Below are 21849 nucleotides of genomic sequence, written 5' to 3'. Positions count from 1 at the left end.
TGCTTCACAAACTGTGCTTTTTTGAGCTGATTACAGTCAGTTTTTAAAGTGCTAATTGTAAACTTTCAATACTTGTTTTGTCTTTTGTCACGTAGAACAATAGCAGGAAGGGTCCTGCTGCCGCAGCCACCGCAGTACAGTACCTGTGCAACAGGCGTTATAAACAAGCCCGGATAGTGGTGGAGAAAATACCAGGAGCGACTAATGGTCTACCAAAAACAATTCTGAAATTGATTGAACTGTCTGTATACAAACTATAACATAAAAAACTTTTTAATCATGTTTGTTTAATTATTGGTGGTTTTTATTTATGTTAACTTATTGGTATATGTGTTTGGTCTTAACCTTACGTTATATATTGTATCATTATTTGTTTCTTATTGTAAAGCGCCTAGAAGCCTTCCGGTATTGGGCGCTTCAGTAAAAGCATGTTTATTATTATTATTATTATGATTATTTTTATTATTAAATACACAATTAATTTAGTTGCCATTGCTGAGGAGAGAACTACATATAGCTGTGCTGTTTGCCAAAAGCATTTACATGTGACCATATCAATGTAGCGTATGTGGCATGACGTTCAAATATTCAGGGAATTTACAAAGACATTTAAAAGATCAGCACACTTAATCAATTATACACAGATCTACTCCCTATTCCAGAAAAATCAGTACAACATACAGGTGTCAGACCATGTCAATGTAAGGTATGTGGCATGACGTTCAAATATTCAGGTAACTTACTAAGACATTTGATAGCCCTGCACACATAGTCAATACACAGATCTAGTGTACTCAATTCACGCCTCCTCAGCAGTAACGTCTGTGGCAGTAACAGAATTAAAGAAGAGGAAAATAAACAATAGTCTGTGGAAGAAATGATCACTGGCCAACTCGCATGAGGAATCCGCCACAGCCCTGCACAATTGACCAGTAAAGCTTTAGCCTGGTAATGGATAAGGATTTGAAGAGAATGGTGGAGCAGACAGTGCTACACCAAAATGCAAATTAAATTTGCAAAAACTGTCTTTCAGGAATATTTGGAATTATCATGTCGGAGAGATGGACAATTTGTCAAATTCTAAGCTGGATCAAGTGTTTGCGCAATTCTATACATCTGCTCATTTGGGAGATGGAGAATACTACTACATGGCAACAAGGCGAGGCCTACAACATCACTTCACGGAAGTCAAGTTGATTTTGCCAATGCCAACAAGACTTTCAAATATGACAGCACTCAAAAAGGAAGGCAAAGTTAGCATTGGATACAAGAATCCAATTACAACCCAAGATACAAATCTTTGGACATGAATTCGCAGACAGATACACAAGACTTCAATGATATCACATGATTCTTCTGAAACCAGGGGGCAAGAGAACTTGAGAGAAATGACACCTGTGCACAGTGTGCACAATGTACCACTCCTCAGCAGTCAAGGAATTAAAGAAGAGGAAAATGCCCGCAACAAAACTTACACAGGAGACAAACCGTGCAAAAGTGGATATTAGAATGCAAAATAGTTTCCTCAAATTAGTACGTTTACGGTGCATTCAAGAATGCATACAGGAGAAAGGAGAAATATAATTCAGGAGAAATAAAATTCACATTGATTTCTCCATTAATTATGTCTACCTGTGTTCTCATGTTCAATGTATGTAAGTTTGTATTTGTTGAGGTTACTACGTTCTCATGCCCGGCGTTTAGTAGTAACCTCGCCATCCATCTTTATTTATAATTTAATAAATTTTCAATTACGTATATATCTTCACTCTTGAAATAAATTTATCTTAATTCTCGTTATCTAGCTGTAATTAATTTTTTTGATTTTTACTTTATCTAAATTATTATACTACTTATTTCTGTATTTGTCACATTACTTATATTTACTTACTTACATTTTAACTTATAATATCAGTAATAATAATTGATATACTGATGATGATTTAATTAAATCTATCTCTGAGGGAAGCAAGATGGTTGGGATCCATTAAAACCGGTTTAACCCACCAGAGTCTGGTCCTAAGTCCAGAGACCTCAGAGAATTGTTTGATGCCTACCCAAGACAAGGAGATATGCAGTTCAAGAAATACCTTCATAAAGGCATTATAATGGAGTGCTCATCTGTATATTGGTGAAATAAGGCTCTGAAGGTGACTGCCCTGGTGCTCTACCAATGAATTACTTAAAATAAAACTGAACTGAACTGAAAGACCACATGGAATTTTCAATTTCTATTTTTCCCTAGGTACTGGCTGAATTAATGTTGGATATATGAAAATATTGCAGTTTAATATTAACTTTTTGTTCACTTTTTGAATTGGAAGTTTGGAACAGTTTCATTTTGATTTGCTGCAGCATTACTTTTGGATTTATGGATTTTTTAACACAGCAAGAACAGTAAGCACCAAGAAGCATTGGTCAAGTAAAATTTGTTAAAGTTAATTTGCCTAGGCTTATACTACTACTAGGTCTGAATACAAAATTGCTTTTAACCAATCAGATGCCAAAAAAATATGTACATGGTGTATAAAACAAGTATAGAATGCTCTTTATTCTGAGATAGTGAGATCTCAAGACCATGGGTTTACTATTTCTCCAAGACCACTCAGGAAATAGTAGACACATGGTCTCAAGATCACCAAGAACAGTTCTCGCCATCTCCCTCAAGAGCAGTCTATATTTGTATACTATGTTCCCAACTTCAGGGACTGGGATTTTCACAAAACATGGGCCTATTACAAAGACAAGTATTTGTTTCAACAAGTACTGCAGACACATCATGTCTAAGGTTGATATCATATAGAGCATGGGTACAAATCATGTATTCTCTGCAAACCATATATTTTTTGCCAGCAAGAACTGGCCTGAGCACAGGGTCAAAGAACTATTGGGCTAATCCAATTAAAATCCACATTCCCCCTGTGGAACATTTTGGAAATATCTTCCACAGGGGGAGTATGAATTTCAAACGGAATTAACACATTAGTAGCTCCATTAGAAACTCACCCTCCCTCAGTAGAAGATTCAGGTTGAATCTTTTTCAGAGGATGTATGAACTGAACTGCCAATGTGTCCATTCCATTTTAAATTCATACTTCCTCTGCGGAAGATATTACCAACAGGGTACAGCTCAACTTACCGTACTTTGCCTAACCAGACAGTCCATGCCAAAATTGTTACTACACCTTTACATTTCATCGAATCTCTTTTTGATGTCTGTCATTTTGAACATCATACTTGAAAGATGTAAGCTATGTAGAAACTTTATTTTGCAATTTCATAATTTGCATATTATTAGCATATTTGCAAGAAAAAACATGAAAATCAATAAATACCTATATTTTTCACAATTTCAATATTTTATTAGAAATTAAGCATGTAGGCCGTTTGTTATGACTTGATGAATGAAACTGTTAGACAGATTTTGATATTTTTGCTTATTTTTCCTTTTTTGCCCCAAAATGTGTAAAAATCACAATTTTTGGATGACCTATATTTTCTTTGAATATTTATCAAATTTCTTAATTTAGGTATAATACAGTGCAGAAAAAGATGTCAAAAAAATCTGTTAAAACAGATTTCCAATAAATCGTTCCATTTTCATTTTTGGGGTAAATACTCAATTTTCATGCGTGGGATATTTGAAACATAAAATGAAAACATGTCCATTGCACTTTTTCCTCGAGATGTACTATAATATCAAGGTTACGGATATATTATAATCCCTTCGTATCTTCACTGATCTATCAGATACCTATTGTTATGAATGATCAATGAAAAGGTTCAGAACTGGGCTAATAATGGTCTTGTCAAGTATCTATAGTTATTTTCATGACTGTGTCAACTCAAAAATCATGCAAGGTCGAATGTAGGCAAAGTACGGTAAGTTGAGCTGTAGTGTGGATTTTAAATGGAATAGCCCAATGCACCTGTCATACAGATTTGCATCATATTGATAAAGGTTGGAAGAAATTATGATTATAAACCAGTTGAACATAAGACAATGCATAACTCATACCTCCTTAAGGGGGTACTACACCCCTGGCCAATTTTGTGCCTATTTTTGCATTTTTCTTAAAAATTATAGCGCATTGGTGACAAGTAAGATATGTATATTATAGGGGCAAGGACTACAACAACTGCACTGAAAATTCAGCAACTCAAAGTAGTTATTGACTTATTGATAAAATATTGGGTTTCTCTCATTTTTGACTGTAACACTTCACAACTGTTGTCTATGCTCAAATAAAATTTCCAGTGCAGTAGCTGTAGCCCTTGCCCCTATAATGTACATATCTTACTTGTCATCAATGCGCTATAATTTTTGAGAAAAATGCAAAAATAGGCACAAAACTGGGCAGTAGTACCCTCTTAAATCAAGCATACATGAAAATATTGTAACAATTTATCCAGAATTCTACTTGCTTTTAGTACATGATGAAATTTCATTTCTACTCCTGAGGTAATATTATTTATTATCTATACAAGTTCAAGTTAGGTATTACATAATAAATACACCACACTATTGACTTCTGGCCAAGTGCTGCTATCACTTCAACATGTGCAACCACATCACAGCTTTATGAAACATGCATGTGCCCTATAGTGCAGCTACACTACCTCCAAGTTTCACAACTTTTACACCATTCAAATTTGGTTAATGGCCTGAGCTTTTGATCCTAGCAGGATCTTTATCAAAGGCAGAATGAATCTTCATCACAGGCAGAGGCAAACCCTTATCACTATGGTAAAAAAAAATTTCGAATGAACGAACACAGCGTGACAAACTACAGTATTTCCACTTACTCAACCAATGATAATGCGCCCACATGGCATTTTCTAAATGTTACAGAAGCATACCGTTACACACAGTCTAAAATGTCATACAGTGTTCGTTCATTTTAAATTAATTCAAGACATATGCTACCTTTAAAATAATTTAGTCTACAGAAGTCGGACTTGGAGAGAGGGGACTCCATATTCGGCAATCGCACGGTCGTCTCAAAACAAGGTTCTACCTGCAAAGTGCATGCTGTGTGTGCGTACTGTTTACGCCTGTCAAATGCACACTTTAATTTACTGCGTACGAGTTGCAAAAGCCTTCTGGCGCGATGCAAAGAAAGCGCGAGAAACAAAAATGCGCATTTTGCGCATGCACTTGCAGAGAGAACCATGTTTTGGTAGCAAGATGGCGGATCCGTGCGAAGGGCGAATAGTGCAATATGTATGGCTGTGGGAAATCCATACTGGATTGTCACACATGGAGACAAAAATAATGTACATCCGGATATATTGGCAAATGCCCTTACTCGAATGTTAGTTGGCATCAGAAAGCATGCATAATACATAGATTTGCTTTTTGTTTATCATGTGTTGTCGCTCTCAAAGATGTACGTTGATTGCAAACAAGCTTTCTAGGTGTATACTGAAATAATCCGCCGGTATACCAATTTCATCTCTGTGAGCGATGCACTGCAGTTACAACTCTCCAAGTCTGGTGGTTTTTTTTTATTTAGCCACACCTTGACTGTTTACTCTAACTCCTAATTGTGTCTAAAACTATCAATAAATATCAGAATACATAATACTGTTGTGTTAAAAATGTTTACTTTGTACCCTGTAAATAAATTTAAAAAAAAAAAAAATAGATTTATGTTTTTGGATTGGCAAGTTTCAGGCATGAAAACTGGTCTTGAAAAAAAACACTGAAAACTATGCTTTTTACCATTTTCAGTGAATTTAATTCAGAAATAGGCTGAAAAAACACTGAAAACAATTACAAAAAATGCTGAAATTTTCATGCCTGAAGTTTATTCCACTCATATTCTCCATTTCTTTAGCACACGCTTAAATAGGCCATTTTCCATTCATGCACATCATCATGAACTCGGCAGACAGGCGAATCCGGATTTAGCTTTTGGTAAATTCATGTTAATGATGTTATGTATGCATTATTTTTGAATTTGAGAACAAGGGAACAATGCTTTGCCTATAGCAGCATGTTTATTTTTTTAACGTAACATGAATTTACCAAAAGCCAAATCCGGATTGGCTGTCTGCCAAATTCATAATGACATGTACTGAATATCAAAAAGTCTCATTACCAATTCAATAGAACCTTCCAATATTTATATTTAATGGTTACATACCATCGCCCTGGAATCCTGTTTCTTACTTTGGTCAATTATTGGTCTGAATTAAATCCCTCATGCCACAAACAAAATGGGATTGAGTATTTAACATCTTTTCAAATCTGCTTTTTAAGAAACCTTTCAGATAACACAATCATTAAGAGCAATCAGCACCAACCTTGCAATCCACATCTGAAGCAGTAACTGCTTCTACCTTGTTATATGCACATTTGTGCCCATCCACCAAAAACTTGTTGTAAAGTCGGCATTTTCCATTTTGAGACACAATCACAAACAAGTATATGGATTTCTATGCAAAATATATTAGGAATTTGACCTTTGTTGAACCATAACTTCACTTCCAGATGTCCAATGAAGCTGGTTGAGGTGTCATTATAAAGCTGAAAGTGCATTCTTTTAAAATCTGCAATAAACAGAAAATGATCTAGAGCTGTCTTTACTACCATTTTCGTGGTGGATGGTCACATTTTATATTTGACTACATAGGTCAAAACATTACCCTATAAAACGTTACATCATCCATGAACCAACCAACAGCCTTTGTATATATCTGCAAAGCTGAGCTTTCATATGAAATGTAATCAATGCAAGGTTGCAACTTTACATTTCAACAAATATGCACTCTGTAACTTTTCAGTTTTTCTAACTTCATCACGGTTGTGGTAACTTCCTATCAAAATGATGCGACCACACCAGACAAGATTTACACACATTGGAAATAAATGGAGACACTTGGTAATTTAGTACATATAGCTGGCTAACATTACTTTGACACTAATTTCAAAATCTCACAGCTGCTGCTCCAAAATTGCTGGCGAGTGACAAATCACTCTCCTCAAAACTTTTCAGGTGAGCTGAAGGCGAGTGATTTTAATCACTTGTATTCATATTACACCAAATGTAGGTGAGTGATAAAAAGCTCTCCTCAGCTTCATTTTAGGCGAGTGATCACTCTCACTCGCCTCAAGTGCATTGATTGATATGTTAGGCCAGAAATCCCAAACCATGTGTTTCAAAGAATATTAAGACCTGTTCTGCTTCTCTTTTGTGCAAATCACAGCAAACACATCACCACTATAGGTTGGTCCACAGAATTACAATAAAATACCCTCGATAAAATATGTATATGTACAATGTACATATGGGTGTGTACGTGTGCTAAAATCAAAATTTAAAAACAACCAATTTCACCTCAGCATCACCAACACATGATTATTTATGGCAGTATATATTGGTTTCAGCAGCTGCATCTAGGTCAACCACAATCCACTTTAAATAGTCTCTTGCATATATAGATCTGTGGTCTTCCTTTATATGGCTTAGTTGAAAGGCTTTATGGCTGGTATCAATCTACTTCTTGGACCCAATCACTAGGTACTCGGCCATACTGAAATGAAGAATATAAGAGTAAGTGAGCACCAATGGACAAGATATTAGGTGAATAAACCCAAAACTTTTATCTTTTAATTTCTTTGTATGAAGGGGCTATCATTTTCTTCGGAAGTGGGGGGGCAAATATATGTGGGAGGGGGTCATAAATTTTTGGAAAGGAAAATAAGAGGGTCATAAAATTTTTGATGACCAAAATGTAGGGAGTCACAAGATGATCACAGATAGTGTGTTTATTTTATTCAAAAAGACAGATTTCAATATAATTTTAGCCTGTTTAGGGGTAAGGTGTATCGGTGGTAGGGGGTCATAAAATCTTTGTTACCGAAATAGGGGGGGGGGGCGCAATTTTATTCATGCCAACTTTTTGTAAATGTGGGACCCCCCCCCTTCCAAAGAAAATGATAGCCTATACTGTGTTCTCTTCCAACTCTTCTGTATGTTGTCAATATGCTACAAGGTAATACAGAATCATACTTTGTCTGCAACTGGGTTATAATACAATACAAGTTGCAAAGGGTAACCTATAAATTGATAAATGTCACAATACTTATGTTGAAATTGAAACAAATCAGACTAGTCACAGAATATCCGTTGTCCTAATATTAACACCGACACCAATCCATAACCCTATCCCCAACCCTAAAATACATGGTGATTGGAATGGCAGGAGAAATTACAAATTTAGCCATTTTACTAAAAAACTGCAGTGTACATCTTAACATTAATACAGCGATCTTATAGGGAATGAGTCACGGATGCAAATAATCGCATTGATATTACCATAGGTCATGTGGTTCTTGAGTTAAAGCCAACAATATTTCAAAGCAAAACTACACGGGGCAGAAATGACACCCCTTGGGATCTCCTTTATAGAACCTATACCATTCCTCTTGAGTGTCAGCTTTATTTGTTTTAAATATTGAGTGCACACATCACTAGGTCATGCTCCCGTCCACCCCACCTTAAACATGGCAACAATAGCCAGATTTCATGACTTACTTGTATATCAGTGAGCTCTGTGAAGAATCTCTTTGTAAGTGATGTATCATCTACGGTACATGGTATATCCATCCATTCACCGTTGTATAGAATCTTATTCACTGGGCATACTACACAGGCTGTACCAGCTCCAAACATCTCATGTATCTGTGGCAAAATAAATGGTGGTGTCAGGTATGGTGTATTCTTGGTACAAGATATTCATGAGTTACACTAGTGTAAAGACTCCATTCAAGAATTAAACAGCGGAATAAGGCTGTATAATCCTTTAATAGAATATTTCTGTGTTAGGCTAATTCCGCACAGTTTTACACAAAGGAAAAACCCCAGTTACTACCAGGGATGTACTTTAGCATGAGCCCAATAGTTAATTAACTTTGCTGTAAGTGTTGGTCAGGGTAAAATGTGAAATTACCACTGACTTGTTGTTAGTGATTTTACTTGCTCAATAAGACTTCACTGGGTCGGGCAGGAATAAGTTATGTTATTGTTAACTGGTAATTGTTACTGGTTACTTTCCAGCTGGCTAGTATCAAAACATTAAGATATACCCTTGGTACTAACTACTACTAACTGCCGATGAGAATCATCATGAATATGTTAAAGTGTTTTACAATCTACATGCTGTTGTGAAATAATCTGGTTTGCATATCACTTTCTCAATACATCTAATCAAGGGAAAGGCTCAATACATTTGATCTTTTTGGAACGAACATTTTACAACAACTATACCAATACAATTTATATTTTTGTGTAAAATGTATCCATTTACACAAAAATTACTTAAAATGTAATTATTAAATTACCGAAGGTGGAATTTAAAAAACGACAAACCTTGTACTGTTGTACACTATTACATACATGTACCATTAGTCCATCAAAATGAATTTATTAAAAAATAATGATACCAGGTACATGCCCAGGAGTGGTTTTGGGACTTGAGCCCTTTTTCCACCAGTTCATGCTAAAAACATGAATAATCAGCCTACTGTAAGCACATTTCAGCCGCTAAGTCCCTGAGTATGCTCCTTCAACATAAAAAGTCCAAGTTTTGAGATATTTTCTCAAATATCAAGAGCTATTTCAAGAGCCTCTGAGCCAATACTAGGCTTCTTTTTACTCAATTTAGTGCATTTTCCATGCTTATTCTAAATATGGTCATGAAAATGTACAATTTCGAATTTTATGAATTAAATTGTTTTTAAACATATTGTCTGCAATCAACACTTGCATGGAAAGAGTTTCTGGGACCCCCCCCCCCTGTAAAGCATTTCCTAATTACAAGAAACTGCCTACTGAATCATAATTTAAACATTCAAAATAAATTATGTAAGAACAAGTTGCATCCCTTTATGTAAGTGTTATTTCCAATCAGGAAGTCCAAGTTTAGTGTCAGTGCTGTTATTACTGTCTTACCCTTTTGCCTTCTGAACCTAATTATTTGCACCCACATGCTCATTGGGCTATTCCAGTTGAAATCCACACTACCCCTGTGGAAGATTTTGGACATATCTTCCACAGAGGGAGTATGTTTTTCAAATATAATTAGTCAGGGTTAATCATTTTGAAACCCATACTCCCCCTGTAATTATGGCTTTACCTGTATCTTCCACAAATGGAGTGAGTATTTTAAATGGAAGTTATCCAACTGTCTATTCTATTAGAAACTCACACCCCCTATGTGGAAGACTTTAGCTAAATCTGTTACAGGGGTAGTGTGGATTTTAAATGGAATAGCCCATTCAATGCTTACTTACCCTGTTTTCACTTAATGCTTTTTTGAATTGCTTCATAGATAGTGTCCTTTCTGTCACTTTAAATTCATTCTATAAATAAACACATGGTAACAAGTAATTATGACTAATAGCATGGTATAATAAGCAGATATTTTGCAGAATTAATATCATAGATCTGTGAGCATGTTTACAAAATAAAAGTATTACAATGTACTAAATAACACCCACAGAAATCAGGCATTCAACTGGAAATATTTTGCTTGATTTGATGCATTTTCCATTCTTCTAAATATACCATGCTTTCTTAACCATAGCATTGTTTTCAACAAACCTGCATAGCATTGTATCCACAATATTTGATTGTCTCCACGTACCGGTAGCTGGGCTATTTAGGCATAATGCAGCTGAATATGATCAAAACAAATATATCCTCATTCGTTTTATACATTTTCCATATTTTGTCTATTTAAATATGCTATGGCTTGCCTTAGTGCCTACATCATGCATTTTGAGAGTGCACTGAATATTTTGATTCTCTGTGAAAGATCAAATTATTACTTTCCCCCTTCCTATATGCTAATAAACCACATTTTGTTTAAAGTAATAGGCCGTAGTACTAGCTGACATACCCAACTCCTTGCTAGATCCAGTAGACTTTTTCTTGTCACACCTGGTAATATTGTACCATCTAAGGGAGGTGTTATCAATTCCTTCTCTGAAACAAACAGACAAACAGTAACACAAACAATGTTGAGTTAAGAACTTGATTATGTTTCTAGATTTCATAGATTGATAAGGTAAGTTTTATGCATACTTTGGTGGTTATGGACAGTTTAACAGTGATGTACATTCAGGCCCGCTAACAAAAGGGATAACAGGAACCACCACTCTGAGGACAAAGTTAGCAATTGCAAATATGAGAAACAGGCAAAAAAAGAGATTAAAAACAATAAGCTACATAACAAAAGTGACTTTATAAATGCTAATAACGTTGCAACCAAGTATGCTAAGAGTAAGCATTACAACAATAGCATGTTTGGCTACTGGACAAGCTGGTAAATGATAACAACTCAATTTCAATATTGCCTCCTTTGGCCAGATTGGATTAGATAAGGGTGTATCTTACTTAACTTTTTAACCCTCCATAACTCAAGTAACCGTTCATAAATTTACGAATACCTAATACTAGGTGTAACTTTACGAAGGGTCCCTGTAGTTAATCCCTATTACTAAAGAAGGGTATCATTCGTAAGTTTAGTGAAATGGAACTTACGACTCATTGTAAATTACGAACGATTTTGAGACTTACAAAGCTTTGTAAAGTTTAATGAAATGGACCCCATGTGACATATATCAAAACAACGCATTAATCATGTATATATCGCATTGACTTCTTGAGTGAAGAATATAAGCCAAGGCTACTCAAATTCTCAAATTGCTTTCCTATGACCCAAATTTCATGAGAAATAAAGGTGACCCACAGTTTAGGAAGCAATGTAATAAACCATGTAGTTCGAGTTGGCACAGCGGTTGTTCCCTCGCCTTGCACCACTCAGGTCCCGGGTTCAAGCCCCGGCACGGCCCAAGGACTCATATGCACTTCGTTTATCCTGATTCCATGCTCGCTCTCGCAGGTTTTCTCCGGGATCTCTGGTTTCCTCCTGCTTTCAAATAATCGGTGATTAGTTGTTTGGTTATCAAAAACTTCCTTCACCCAATGGAATTTGGGGAGCTGCACAGATAATTGGTGGATGTTACAATCTAAGTGCGGATAGGTTTACGCCAGGTTCGGCTGCAACCAGCCTAGTTGACGCGATCTGATTGTGATGATTCATGATGGCAGCGAAATTACAGCGCTTTGATCCCTCTGAGATCTGGCAAAAGGCGCTATATAAAACACCTAAATTTATTTATTGTAGTTCATTTAATTTGTAATGTATGTGGCTACGCACATATTAGAGTGAATGATCATAAAAGAAAGTTTCCTCCCCAGTATCTGTCAAAAGAGATGTTAATCTGTTCTTCACAGAACTGTGAGTAAGATGTTAAGATACCAGTAACTTACCTCCCTGTTCATTGTGCCATGATACAAATATATTCATAGTTCCTACTTCTGTGAGAAGGTGTTCTTCCCCATAGAGCCACAGGACCTGCTGACAACCCTTGGCTGCTGCTGCCTTCTGGGGCATGATTGTAGGACCATAATTACTGAAAACAAAAACAAACAAGAGACATTGTATTGAACATCCTCATAGCAAAATTGTCTCTGGACAAACTGAAACATATTGTCGAGTAAGTTACAAGCAGGGTTAGCAGGTCAGACCTGCTGAGTCCAGGGGTCCAAATTGGCAAATAAAGGGGTCCATGCATCTACTCAGACGTACAAAATTAAAGGGTTCAAATCAGAGGGAGTCCTGGACCCGAGACCCCTTAAAATGCTACCCCGGGTTACAAGAATTCTGACCTCTATGCTGAGCAACCTGAAGATGGCCACTTCAGCCTGTAGCACTGACTGACATTAAGCGTTTTCTGTACAAAACATTTTCACTGCTACACCAAATCATCAACAGCTTTAATATAGGTCAATTTAATCAAAGTAGATCCTGAGTACAAAACAACTCATTCTATAATTGTTTAATTAGAGAATAAAGGCATTGGTTTTAGCCGCTGGAGTGCATCTATCGTCTCATATAACACGGGCAACATCATTATTGTAAGTGAAACAATGAGGTGAAGCCGAGTTGTTTTCGCCAAAAATAATGATGTCGCACATGTTATATGAGACGATAGATGCACCACAGTGGCTAAAAATAATAACTTTATTCTCAATTCCTAAACACTTCAATTCAAATAAAAACATCATAAGTACAATAAATTTTAATCAATTTTGTAAGAAATTACCTGGGGCTTAAAATTGATCAATCCTGTTATTGCTATGCGCCTCCGATTGGTTCAAATAGCGAGTTTGTGTATCACGTTGATGCACACGCCCTGACCCATGTGATACCGTGTCATATCACACAGGTAAGAACCAATAAGATTGCAGGAACGTTCTCAAGTGTTTAAGAAGTGTTGATAACTATCGACAGCATTGACTGCTTACATTTGTATGTTAACCATAAAAGTACATACTTTTACCATACCTGCCATGAATATGAGACTGCTTTCACATTTTATCATTCTACCGATCGTTCCTGGAATTTTAGGGGGTCTGATATTCTGAATTGAAACCTTTACATTAGATATTCTGAGCTAATTCTTACCTTCCCATTTTACAATCGCCAACACCTCCTTTCCACGCCCTCACGTTTTCCGTATCAGCGTATAATGTGACAGGGTTAAATGCACCTGTTGGGAAATAAGGTCCCACAGGACCCAAGATTACAAACAGTAAAGCGTGTCCTGGAGATGCTACTCCCAGTGTTGGCTATGTGAACAAATGAAAATCAAATAGGTAGTATTATTCATTACGATAATCGATATATGATTGGAAATTTCAAGAGCCGGGACTCTACCATGCCAGTATTGCTCAAAATGGTGCACCTCCAGATTCATATGTGACATGTCATGTCAAAAACAGACATTTTTGGGCAGGTTATCAATTTTGAGGTTTTTACCGGTCTTAAATTTGGAGATATTTTGCTCCACAACGCTGTTTTCCCCAACGAAATTGGACATTCCTATGCGAAGATATTGAGTAAGTTATGGTATTATAAAATTGGAAATTGAGATATCGGCCTTTATAAATATTATTGACAATGTTGAAAGTAGGAAATACCTTGAAAAATGTCTCAAAAAATACAAGATGCCAGTTATATTCCATAAACTATCAGACAAAATCCTGCCCAAAAGTGTCTGCTTTCGATATACCACATCACATATTGCCATATGGCTGGCATATATTGATTTGGAAGTTACTGCTTCGTTTCATTCTGCATGTAATTTGTTGTATCAATAAACTGGATGTGACCCAAGCACAACAAGCACAAACCTTTGTAACACTCATGAAAGGCACCAATTGCTGTACAATTTCAGGGTTTTCCAGATAAAGTATGAAATATTAATATTCTATTCACATTCTGAACCCAGACTGTTTAATCTCTGATAGAAACCGATATAAACTGACAATAGATCGGCCCTATGGTAAAAAAAGGCTGTGCCTTATAATTATTTACTTCACTGAAACATTACTTTGTTTTGAATACTACACAAAATAAACCTACATTTATATCAGTTTCTTTCATCACATTTGAAACGCAATGATAAACACTTGGCTTAAATCCTAGCGTTAATTACGCTGGAAAAACATGTGATGGTGATCAACATTTTATCACATGGACAGGAAATATGTAAACATTCCTGAATCCTGGTTGTAATTAGTCATGCTTTTGTTTAATCTGGACAAATGCCAGATGGTAATAATATCATCATAACAAATGATTACTTGGTACAAATATGGTGGAGTAAAATGAGTGGTAGAGAAAATCAAGTTTTTAAATATCAAATCAAAATATAACTTGCATTTACTGTTATATTTCTCTGTTCCAGAAGCAGGAAATATGTTTATTAGGAAAATGGCATCAGAAATAAATGATCAATAAAGTAGAAATGAACCATGATTTTGTTAACAAAAATAATTCTTTTTGTAAGAAATATAACCTTTTTTCCAGCACAATTATTGCACATTTAACTTCATTCAATCACACTGACTTATCTTTTCTTTTGATACCAAGGGAATGGATCAAAACAGATTGATGATGTCATAAACACAAAACTCATTCTGCTGGGGGAGAGCAATTCCATTTGTATTAAAAAGATAAGATTTTGACAATTATGTTTAAGGCAGAGATGGACGGGTCAGCTATCAAACAAAATTGTATTTGTAGTTTGTTTTAATAGTTTTGTACACCATCTGTTCCCTAATAGCTTACCTCTGTTGATATATATGTTGGTCTGATATAAAGTGTGCTAGTTGTAGAGTAAGGCACCCATTCTTTATCCACACTCACAAGCTTGCTAAGACATTTCAACAATTCCTCTTTGTCAAATGGCTGTAAATCAAACAAAGGAAAACATACCGTAAGGGTGAGTATTGTAAAATGTGCTGATGACAGAAAACATGTCCTCCATTTGGATAAGTATCCAAAATGTTGCATCAAAAAGTTAAATGCTACCAGCAACAAATAATGATCTAAACAAGGTCAAGGATACCATACATTCATAGCAAATTTTGTCCCACTATTCAAGTTTTAGCAAGAGTAGTTCCTTCTCATTTGCATTACTTGCTAAGATGCAAAAAACATACTTTTAACTGATGTTTTATAGCTTAATTGGCAAGACCACTAAAAATCCAGGGGTCAAAGGTCAAATCCATGTCCAGGATGAAATTTGTTCTTTTCTTTCAGAGCCAAATTATGATCACCCTTTTCACTGTGTTCAAGTTTGTTATTTTTTGTCACACATGTGCCCGCCTTTCATTACCATACACCACATTCAAGTGAACAATCATACCACGCTACAAGCTCACTGAATGCGCTATCGCACTGTGTGATTGGTTGTGGTGTTTTGTTCACCGCATGCAACATCTTTTTTGGAAGATTTTGCTAAAAAAGACTATTACATTGTATTTACACTGTCCCTACTTGATGTCTTACTTCCAAACCCCCCGTTTTGTATACTAACCGGAAGTGAACAGCGGACTGAAGAATTATACATGCGGTCCATATTGGACATTGGACGGAATAACCTGATTTTGTTGTCTACACCACGATAAGCCTTCATTCCTTCAAAGAGCTGCAAGTAAAAAATTACATAGATATATGAACAAAATTAATTTTTTCAAAATTTATGAATTGGATATTACTCAGAAATCAGGAAGTAATTCTCAAATATTATATGTTCCATCACTCAATTTAGATTTGGTTTTGTCATTATCGAATTGTATCTTACAAAGCCAAATCTAAATTGAGAATTACTTCCTGATTTCTGAGTAATGACCAAATAGCTAGAGTAGTAGTAAAAAGGTTCTCACGTCAGATTTTACATGTAAGTCTATGGAAAGAATGGTCTTCGCGGGCACATAACCTCAGTTTTCAATCAATTTAGACCTCCAGTAAAAAAACAAAAGCATTTATTTTTCAAAAAATGTGCACAATAAGTGCTTCAAACATAGAGGTATTTTAATTTAGAGAGAATGAAGACAGAAAAGATGCTGAAAATTCCATGTTAAAATTACATTAGACCCTTCCAGAAATTATTGTTACGTCCCAGGTATTATGTCATGTAATAGTTCACTAGTAATAAGACATTGTCCTCAAAAAATAAAACATTCTATACCCCAATGCTACCGACACATAGGTGATTACCGTTAGTACTGAATGCAATAATGACCTAGTTGGAATTGAACAGAAACTTTGCCTAAGACTCCAATGTCGTAACCTCACAAATCACAATTTTTGTAACTACATTCTACATACACACCAAGTTTGTAATCCCATTTCACCGCCTACAATTTCTTACCTCTAATGCATAATGTAATACAGATGCTGCTGGATGCAGTGAGAGATTGCCAAATGGTTGGATCTGAGGCTTATCCCACCCATTCTTTTCACTCCATGCTATTGTCAGCATATGATCAGTAAAGGATTTACCAAAGGTTAGCTTATCTGGATCTGGTTTGGGCTTGAGATTTTTGGATAACTCAATCTGTATATCTTCATACTTTTAATGAAAGAGAAAAAGAAAAGAAAGAAGTTTATGGTTAGACGACAAAAAAACAAAACTGTTCTACGGGCCTGACTGACCCAGAATTTGCGTTTTGGAATTTAAAATTTTTAAAATTTGCGAATCAAAATCATGTAAAATCAGCTATTTTTGGGCCAAACTTGATCAATTTTGGCTGAAAATGTTCAGAAAATATTTTTGCACAAAATTGTCAAATTTTTTCAGATCTGTCAGATTTTAATAAAATTTTATGGTAATTTTAGCCTCCAGAAAAAAAAACAAGAACAAAATGCCAGACCGTAGAGACCGACCTAACTTAAAAGGCTCATCAGGGTTTTTTTTGTCATCAACTTAGTTAAATTAGAATATTTCTTTCAACAGCAACAAAATTGAGCCACTATTAAATATATCAATGTTGTCCACTGTACAGTGTTTTTAATAAATTTATTTCAAAATATTCTTACCTTAAATGTCTGTGTTGATGAATATGCATTATATAACACTCTGTTGTTCAAAGCGTGACCCTGAGAAAAGTACAGAAAATCAAAGCATCATGATCAAGATGGATGTAACATTACAAACATGCAGCTTACTGATTTTCTTATTAGAAATGAATTGAAATGGTAATACTTCAGGCTTCATTTCTGTTATATTTCAATATAAAACCAAGAGATCAAAACTTACATGAGTTTGTCTTAAGCATTGGAAGGTACATTTATACGACTTTGCCAAGTAACAAACAGTTTTTATCCCAAGTTTACTCATGCTTCAAAAGTATCGGTAAGATATACTAAATTTATGTCCTTTACATATCATTTGTTTGATTCCACATGGACTCATTTAATTTATACCCAAGATATAAATACTCAGCCCACACATAACCACATGATGGTGTGAAGAAAATTTATTATGCATCTGCCTGACCGGATATGAGTTTTACTTGAGATATGCAGCATGAGCCAGTCAATTTATTATCACCACAAGGAAATGCAGGTCCCTGTTTTATTCTAACATAGCATTATAAATGAATCAAACATAATAAAGCAATAATCTATCAAGTTTTGGTCACTATTTTGTACCTTCAAATGTTTAAATCACAAAACTGATATATTTAGAAATACCCGGTATAATAAATTTAATAAAAATTATGTTTCAAAATAGATTTCAGTGCTGTTATTTCGATACTCTACAAACCATGCTTAGTCAATATTTGCCTTGTGGTAATAATAACATCCTTATCAGAGATAAGTCACTTATCAACTAATTTATCTTGTTATCCGTTGTGTATATAGGTTATCATGGCAGCCAGTACCTCCACTTTCTAGCCAATCATGTGCTAGAAAATGGACAACGCCTTTTGTTTCAGACTGCCATTAATGAACTTACTATACAAATTTATAAATATGTAGAAACTTGTGATTATTATTATTATGTGTATTAAAAAAAAAGAATTAGGAAGTTCCTATCATCAGGCAGTTCCATTTTAAATCCACACTACCCTTGTGGAATATTTTGGAAATATCTTCCCTATAAGGGGAGTATGAATTTTAAATGGAATTAGCACATTAGACAGCTCCATTTGAATTTCATACACCCTCTGAGAGTGTACATGTGCACTGACCCCGGCCAACAGCACATTGTTTTACTGACGACAATTAGTTGCACTTGCACGGAAAAGAAGTCGTCATGTAGATGGTTCTGTATCGTTCGACGTGTCAGGCACTTTATTATAACGACGTATCACCGTCCTGAGAGCATTTTATTGAGACAAATTTTAACATTTTCAGATACTGTGGTCCATCCCTCGAATTACCCCACGGCACCGACGGCATATTGCCGTGGGTGCCCACCCCCATTGCCGTAATGCCCTCAAAATATGTCCTTTACCGACGGCAGTCACTTGCCGTGCCCCTAAATGAAGTTGCCGTGGGTGCCCTAGCCGCCAGCCCTGCCCCTTCATTATAAAATCATTAACAAGTACTGGTTAAATCCCCGCAAAATTGTGGAAAATTAAATCGAAAATCTTGAACACGATCGCTATTTTGAGCATCGTAATCCAGCTATCAATCACAGTACACACAATAGTTTGTTGTGAATTAATATTCATTACCCCTACATAAGCTTACATGTTCAGCCAATCACATCGGCTTTTATACATTATCTGGTTGCTAGAAATCCGACTTCATCTGACTTCATTTTCTCGATTGGTCAGAGAAATACCTTCAACGTACTATCGACCAATCAGAAACGCTGTTAGTAACTAAAGCTTCCTCGACCTCGTGTCGTGAACAAAATCTGAGCGCTGGGCAAATCAATTGTTCTCTCGATTATCAAACATTGACTTCCCATTGCAAACCGATGGCGATACCCTTCCGGTATCGTCTTATCATGTACATGTGAGCCCATCTCTAGATATGTTTTGCATGAAATAGTTTTTATCCCGGCGAATTTGATCAATATTATTACCAAAGTTATGTACAGCTGTTTCATCGCTGTTTCGAGTCAGTTTTGCAGCTCAGAACTAGGGATCGCAAAATTAAACTGTTGATTTTTGATTGCTTTTTATTATAAAGCAGGTTTTTTAAGCAATCAGGTTAGTTTTAGTGTAAAGTTGAGAGTCGAATTTTACTTTGGTGTCAAATTCAGCTGACGGTAATGCATCTATTCGCTTTTGAAAAATTGCCTTGGTGCCCTTCTCAAATTTTCAACAGTTGCCTTGATGCCTTTTTGAAATATTACAAATTGCCGTGCTGCCTTGCCTTTTCAGTGAAAATCCACGGCAATTATCAACTTGCCCTAAAAAAGTTGCCGTGCCCCTTCAGATCCTTAATTCGAGGGCTGCTGTGGTCATCATAGTTCATACAGCGCTTGTTGCTGCCAGTTGCCGAGCGATAAACTGCTCTAATTTAAAGCAATTTAGGCGCACGATTGCTCTCACGCGCCTCAACAGACAGTCCGTTGTTGTCTAGTACAGGGAACCCATACCGTAGTAGCTCTGCACAACGGTATGGGAGGAAGTGTATACAAAAAGCTAGTGCAATGCAATTGCATGATTTCAATTAGAGTTTGTACTAAAAAATACAAGGCTCCTGTAGTTTAAGTAGATGCATGTTTGTCATAATATTAATTTACTTCTTAGGGAACAAACCAAAAGATCGATGACGTCCTATAAACGTAACTAGTTTCGTTTCCCCTCCCTCCCTGCCAGAAACGTAATAGTGAAATATTGACAATTTTGACATAATAATAATAATGACACATTCTTCAGACCGATGTTTTTGCACAAACGTAATCGAGTATTTTTACCCCCCCCCCAAACGAAACTAGTTTCGATCTTTTGGTTTGTTCCCTTACCTAAACTTCTATGCTTAAAATTGTAATAAATACTCCATTACTTATCCAGAATAAATACAAATTCATTAGCACATGATCCAAGTCGGCGCATCAAAACTGAGATGGTACTTCAGTGCAAACTTAGATAGGGCATCACCAATAATGCAAAATGTCATACCGATAAATGATGTGTCTGTTTGCCCGTTTTTTTAAGTTTGCCTTGCGAATACTAAGCTCGACTTGAGAGCAGTGCCAGTCACTCAGTGACAGTGTACTAACTATAGGTATGACAGGGAAACCTCAGTTAACACATTTGCTAGTCAGTCAAAATGGCCTAAACCGGCAATACAAATTTACATTGAAATTTAAAAGAAGCTTTTTAAGAAAGAAACCTTCCTAAATATGTTGTCTATACTTCACTTGACCCAAATATATAATTTTTTTTGGTGATGAGAGACTCGCACATGGAATTTCAGAGAGATTTTGATAGCAGTTCCATTAAAAAAAGGTGCTATCGTCATGAGACTAAGATCTAGAAACACCCCCGTAATGTTGTTTTTCAGTGTTGGCTTTCTTTACTCAAGGGCTTTAATTTGATATATAAAATGATGCAGTTTGATGGCAAATTTGAATTCACCTGGCATACCTACTAACTAGCTAGTAGAAAGTAGTATAATAAAATCATGCTTTTTATCAAAAATTTATGAAATTATGAATATGATGCTGCATGCATAACTCGCATTCGCAAAATGCGAAATTGGAATCAACTGAAATTTTTGCTATGAAAATTGCTATGATCACGAAATACTCCTTTTTACTGTTAAATGTGTTTGCAATGTCATGAGTATGAGTTCATTATGTTATGACTGTCGAATTTTGCACCCTTGCTGAGTGGAAAGACTGGAAACTGCTAATTTGTTAATAACAAACCTGCTTTAAAGCGGCTTTGATTTGTCGGATCATAAGAAATGCCATCCTCCTGTCTCAATGAATAAAAATTCTGTGAATCAAGCTAATTTAGATGCATAAAAAAGATGATTTCCTCGAGCACTTTCGCTCCACTGCATTCACTTTCGATTTCTTCGGCGATCTTGTGATAATCTCTCCAACAGACTAGCAGCCACTAGAAGCTAGCGCATATGGATTGCTGTTGCAGCGATGGTTCAACACCACCGTGTGTGTAGCACACCGCCAACAATATTCCTGTCAAATTATCCCAATGTGATTGTCAAATTAGAACAAAAAAAATTAGTACAAAAAACAAAAAACAAACAAAACAAAACAAAACAAAACAAAACAAAACAAAACAAAACAAAACAAAACAAAAAAATCAAAAACCTTGTAGGCCTATGTTGATCTTTTTTATACTGAAAAATAAATATGTTGTGCTGTTTTAGAAAAGAATAAAGAATAAAGATGGCTACCTGACAGCCGCGACCCCACCCCCCCCCAAAAAAACACTTTAGTATAATACAAGAACAAGAAGAAAAAACAAAGATCTACACATTACTAGG

The 21849-nt window shown here is 35.8% G+C and overlaps 1 protein-coding gene across 1 annotated transcript; it reads right to left on the bottom strand.

The window, feature by feature from the left end:
- Window positions 1–296: 296 nt before the first annotated feature.
- LOC140155185 (branched-chain-amino-acid aminotransferase, cytosolic-like) lies at window positions 297–21414 on the bottom strand. The gene is made up of 11 exons (XM_072177921.1): window positions 21266–21414; window positions 17467–17526; window positions 16799–16999; window positions 15962–16072; window positions 15211–15330; window positions 13543–13706; window positions 12345–12487; window positions 10909–10994; window positions 10301–10369; window positions 8544–8690; window positions 297–7539 (listed from the first exon to the last, which is right to left on the bottom strand). Exons 1-11 carry the CDS (start codon window positions 21308–21310, stop codon window positions 7498–7500), a joined length of 1188 nt encoding a protein of 395 aa, XP_072034022.1. The 5' UTR covers window positions 21311–21414; the 3' UTR covers window positions 297–7497.
- Between the last annotated feature and the right edge of the window lie 435 nt (window positions 21415–21849).

This window comes from Amphiura filiformis, chromosome 6, assembly GCF_039555335.1.
Source record: "Amphiura filiformis chromosome 6, Afil_fr2py, whole genome shotgun sequence".
Classification (NCBI taxonomy): domain Eukaryota; kingdom Metazoa; phylum Echinodermata; class Ophiuroidea; order Amphilepidida; family Amphiuridae; genus Amphiura; species Amphiura filiformis.
This window is presented reverse-complemented; position numbering and strand designations above follow the sequence as displayed.

Coding starts and splice junctions, on each gene's coding strand:
- LOC140155185 (XM_072177921.1), bottom strand. CDS start 21,310: ATGGCATTTCTTATGATCCGACAAATCAAAGCCGCTTTAAAGCAG. Junction 12,488..13,542: donor GGCGATTGTAAAATGGGAAG/GTAAGAATTAGC, acceptor TTTTGTTTTCAG/TAATTATGGTCCTACAATCA. Junction 10,995..12,344: donor ATGGCACAATGAACAGGGAG/GTAAGTTACTGG, acceptor TGTTTGTTTCAG/AGAAGGAATTGATAACACCT.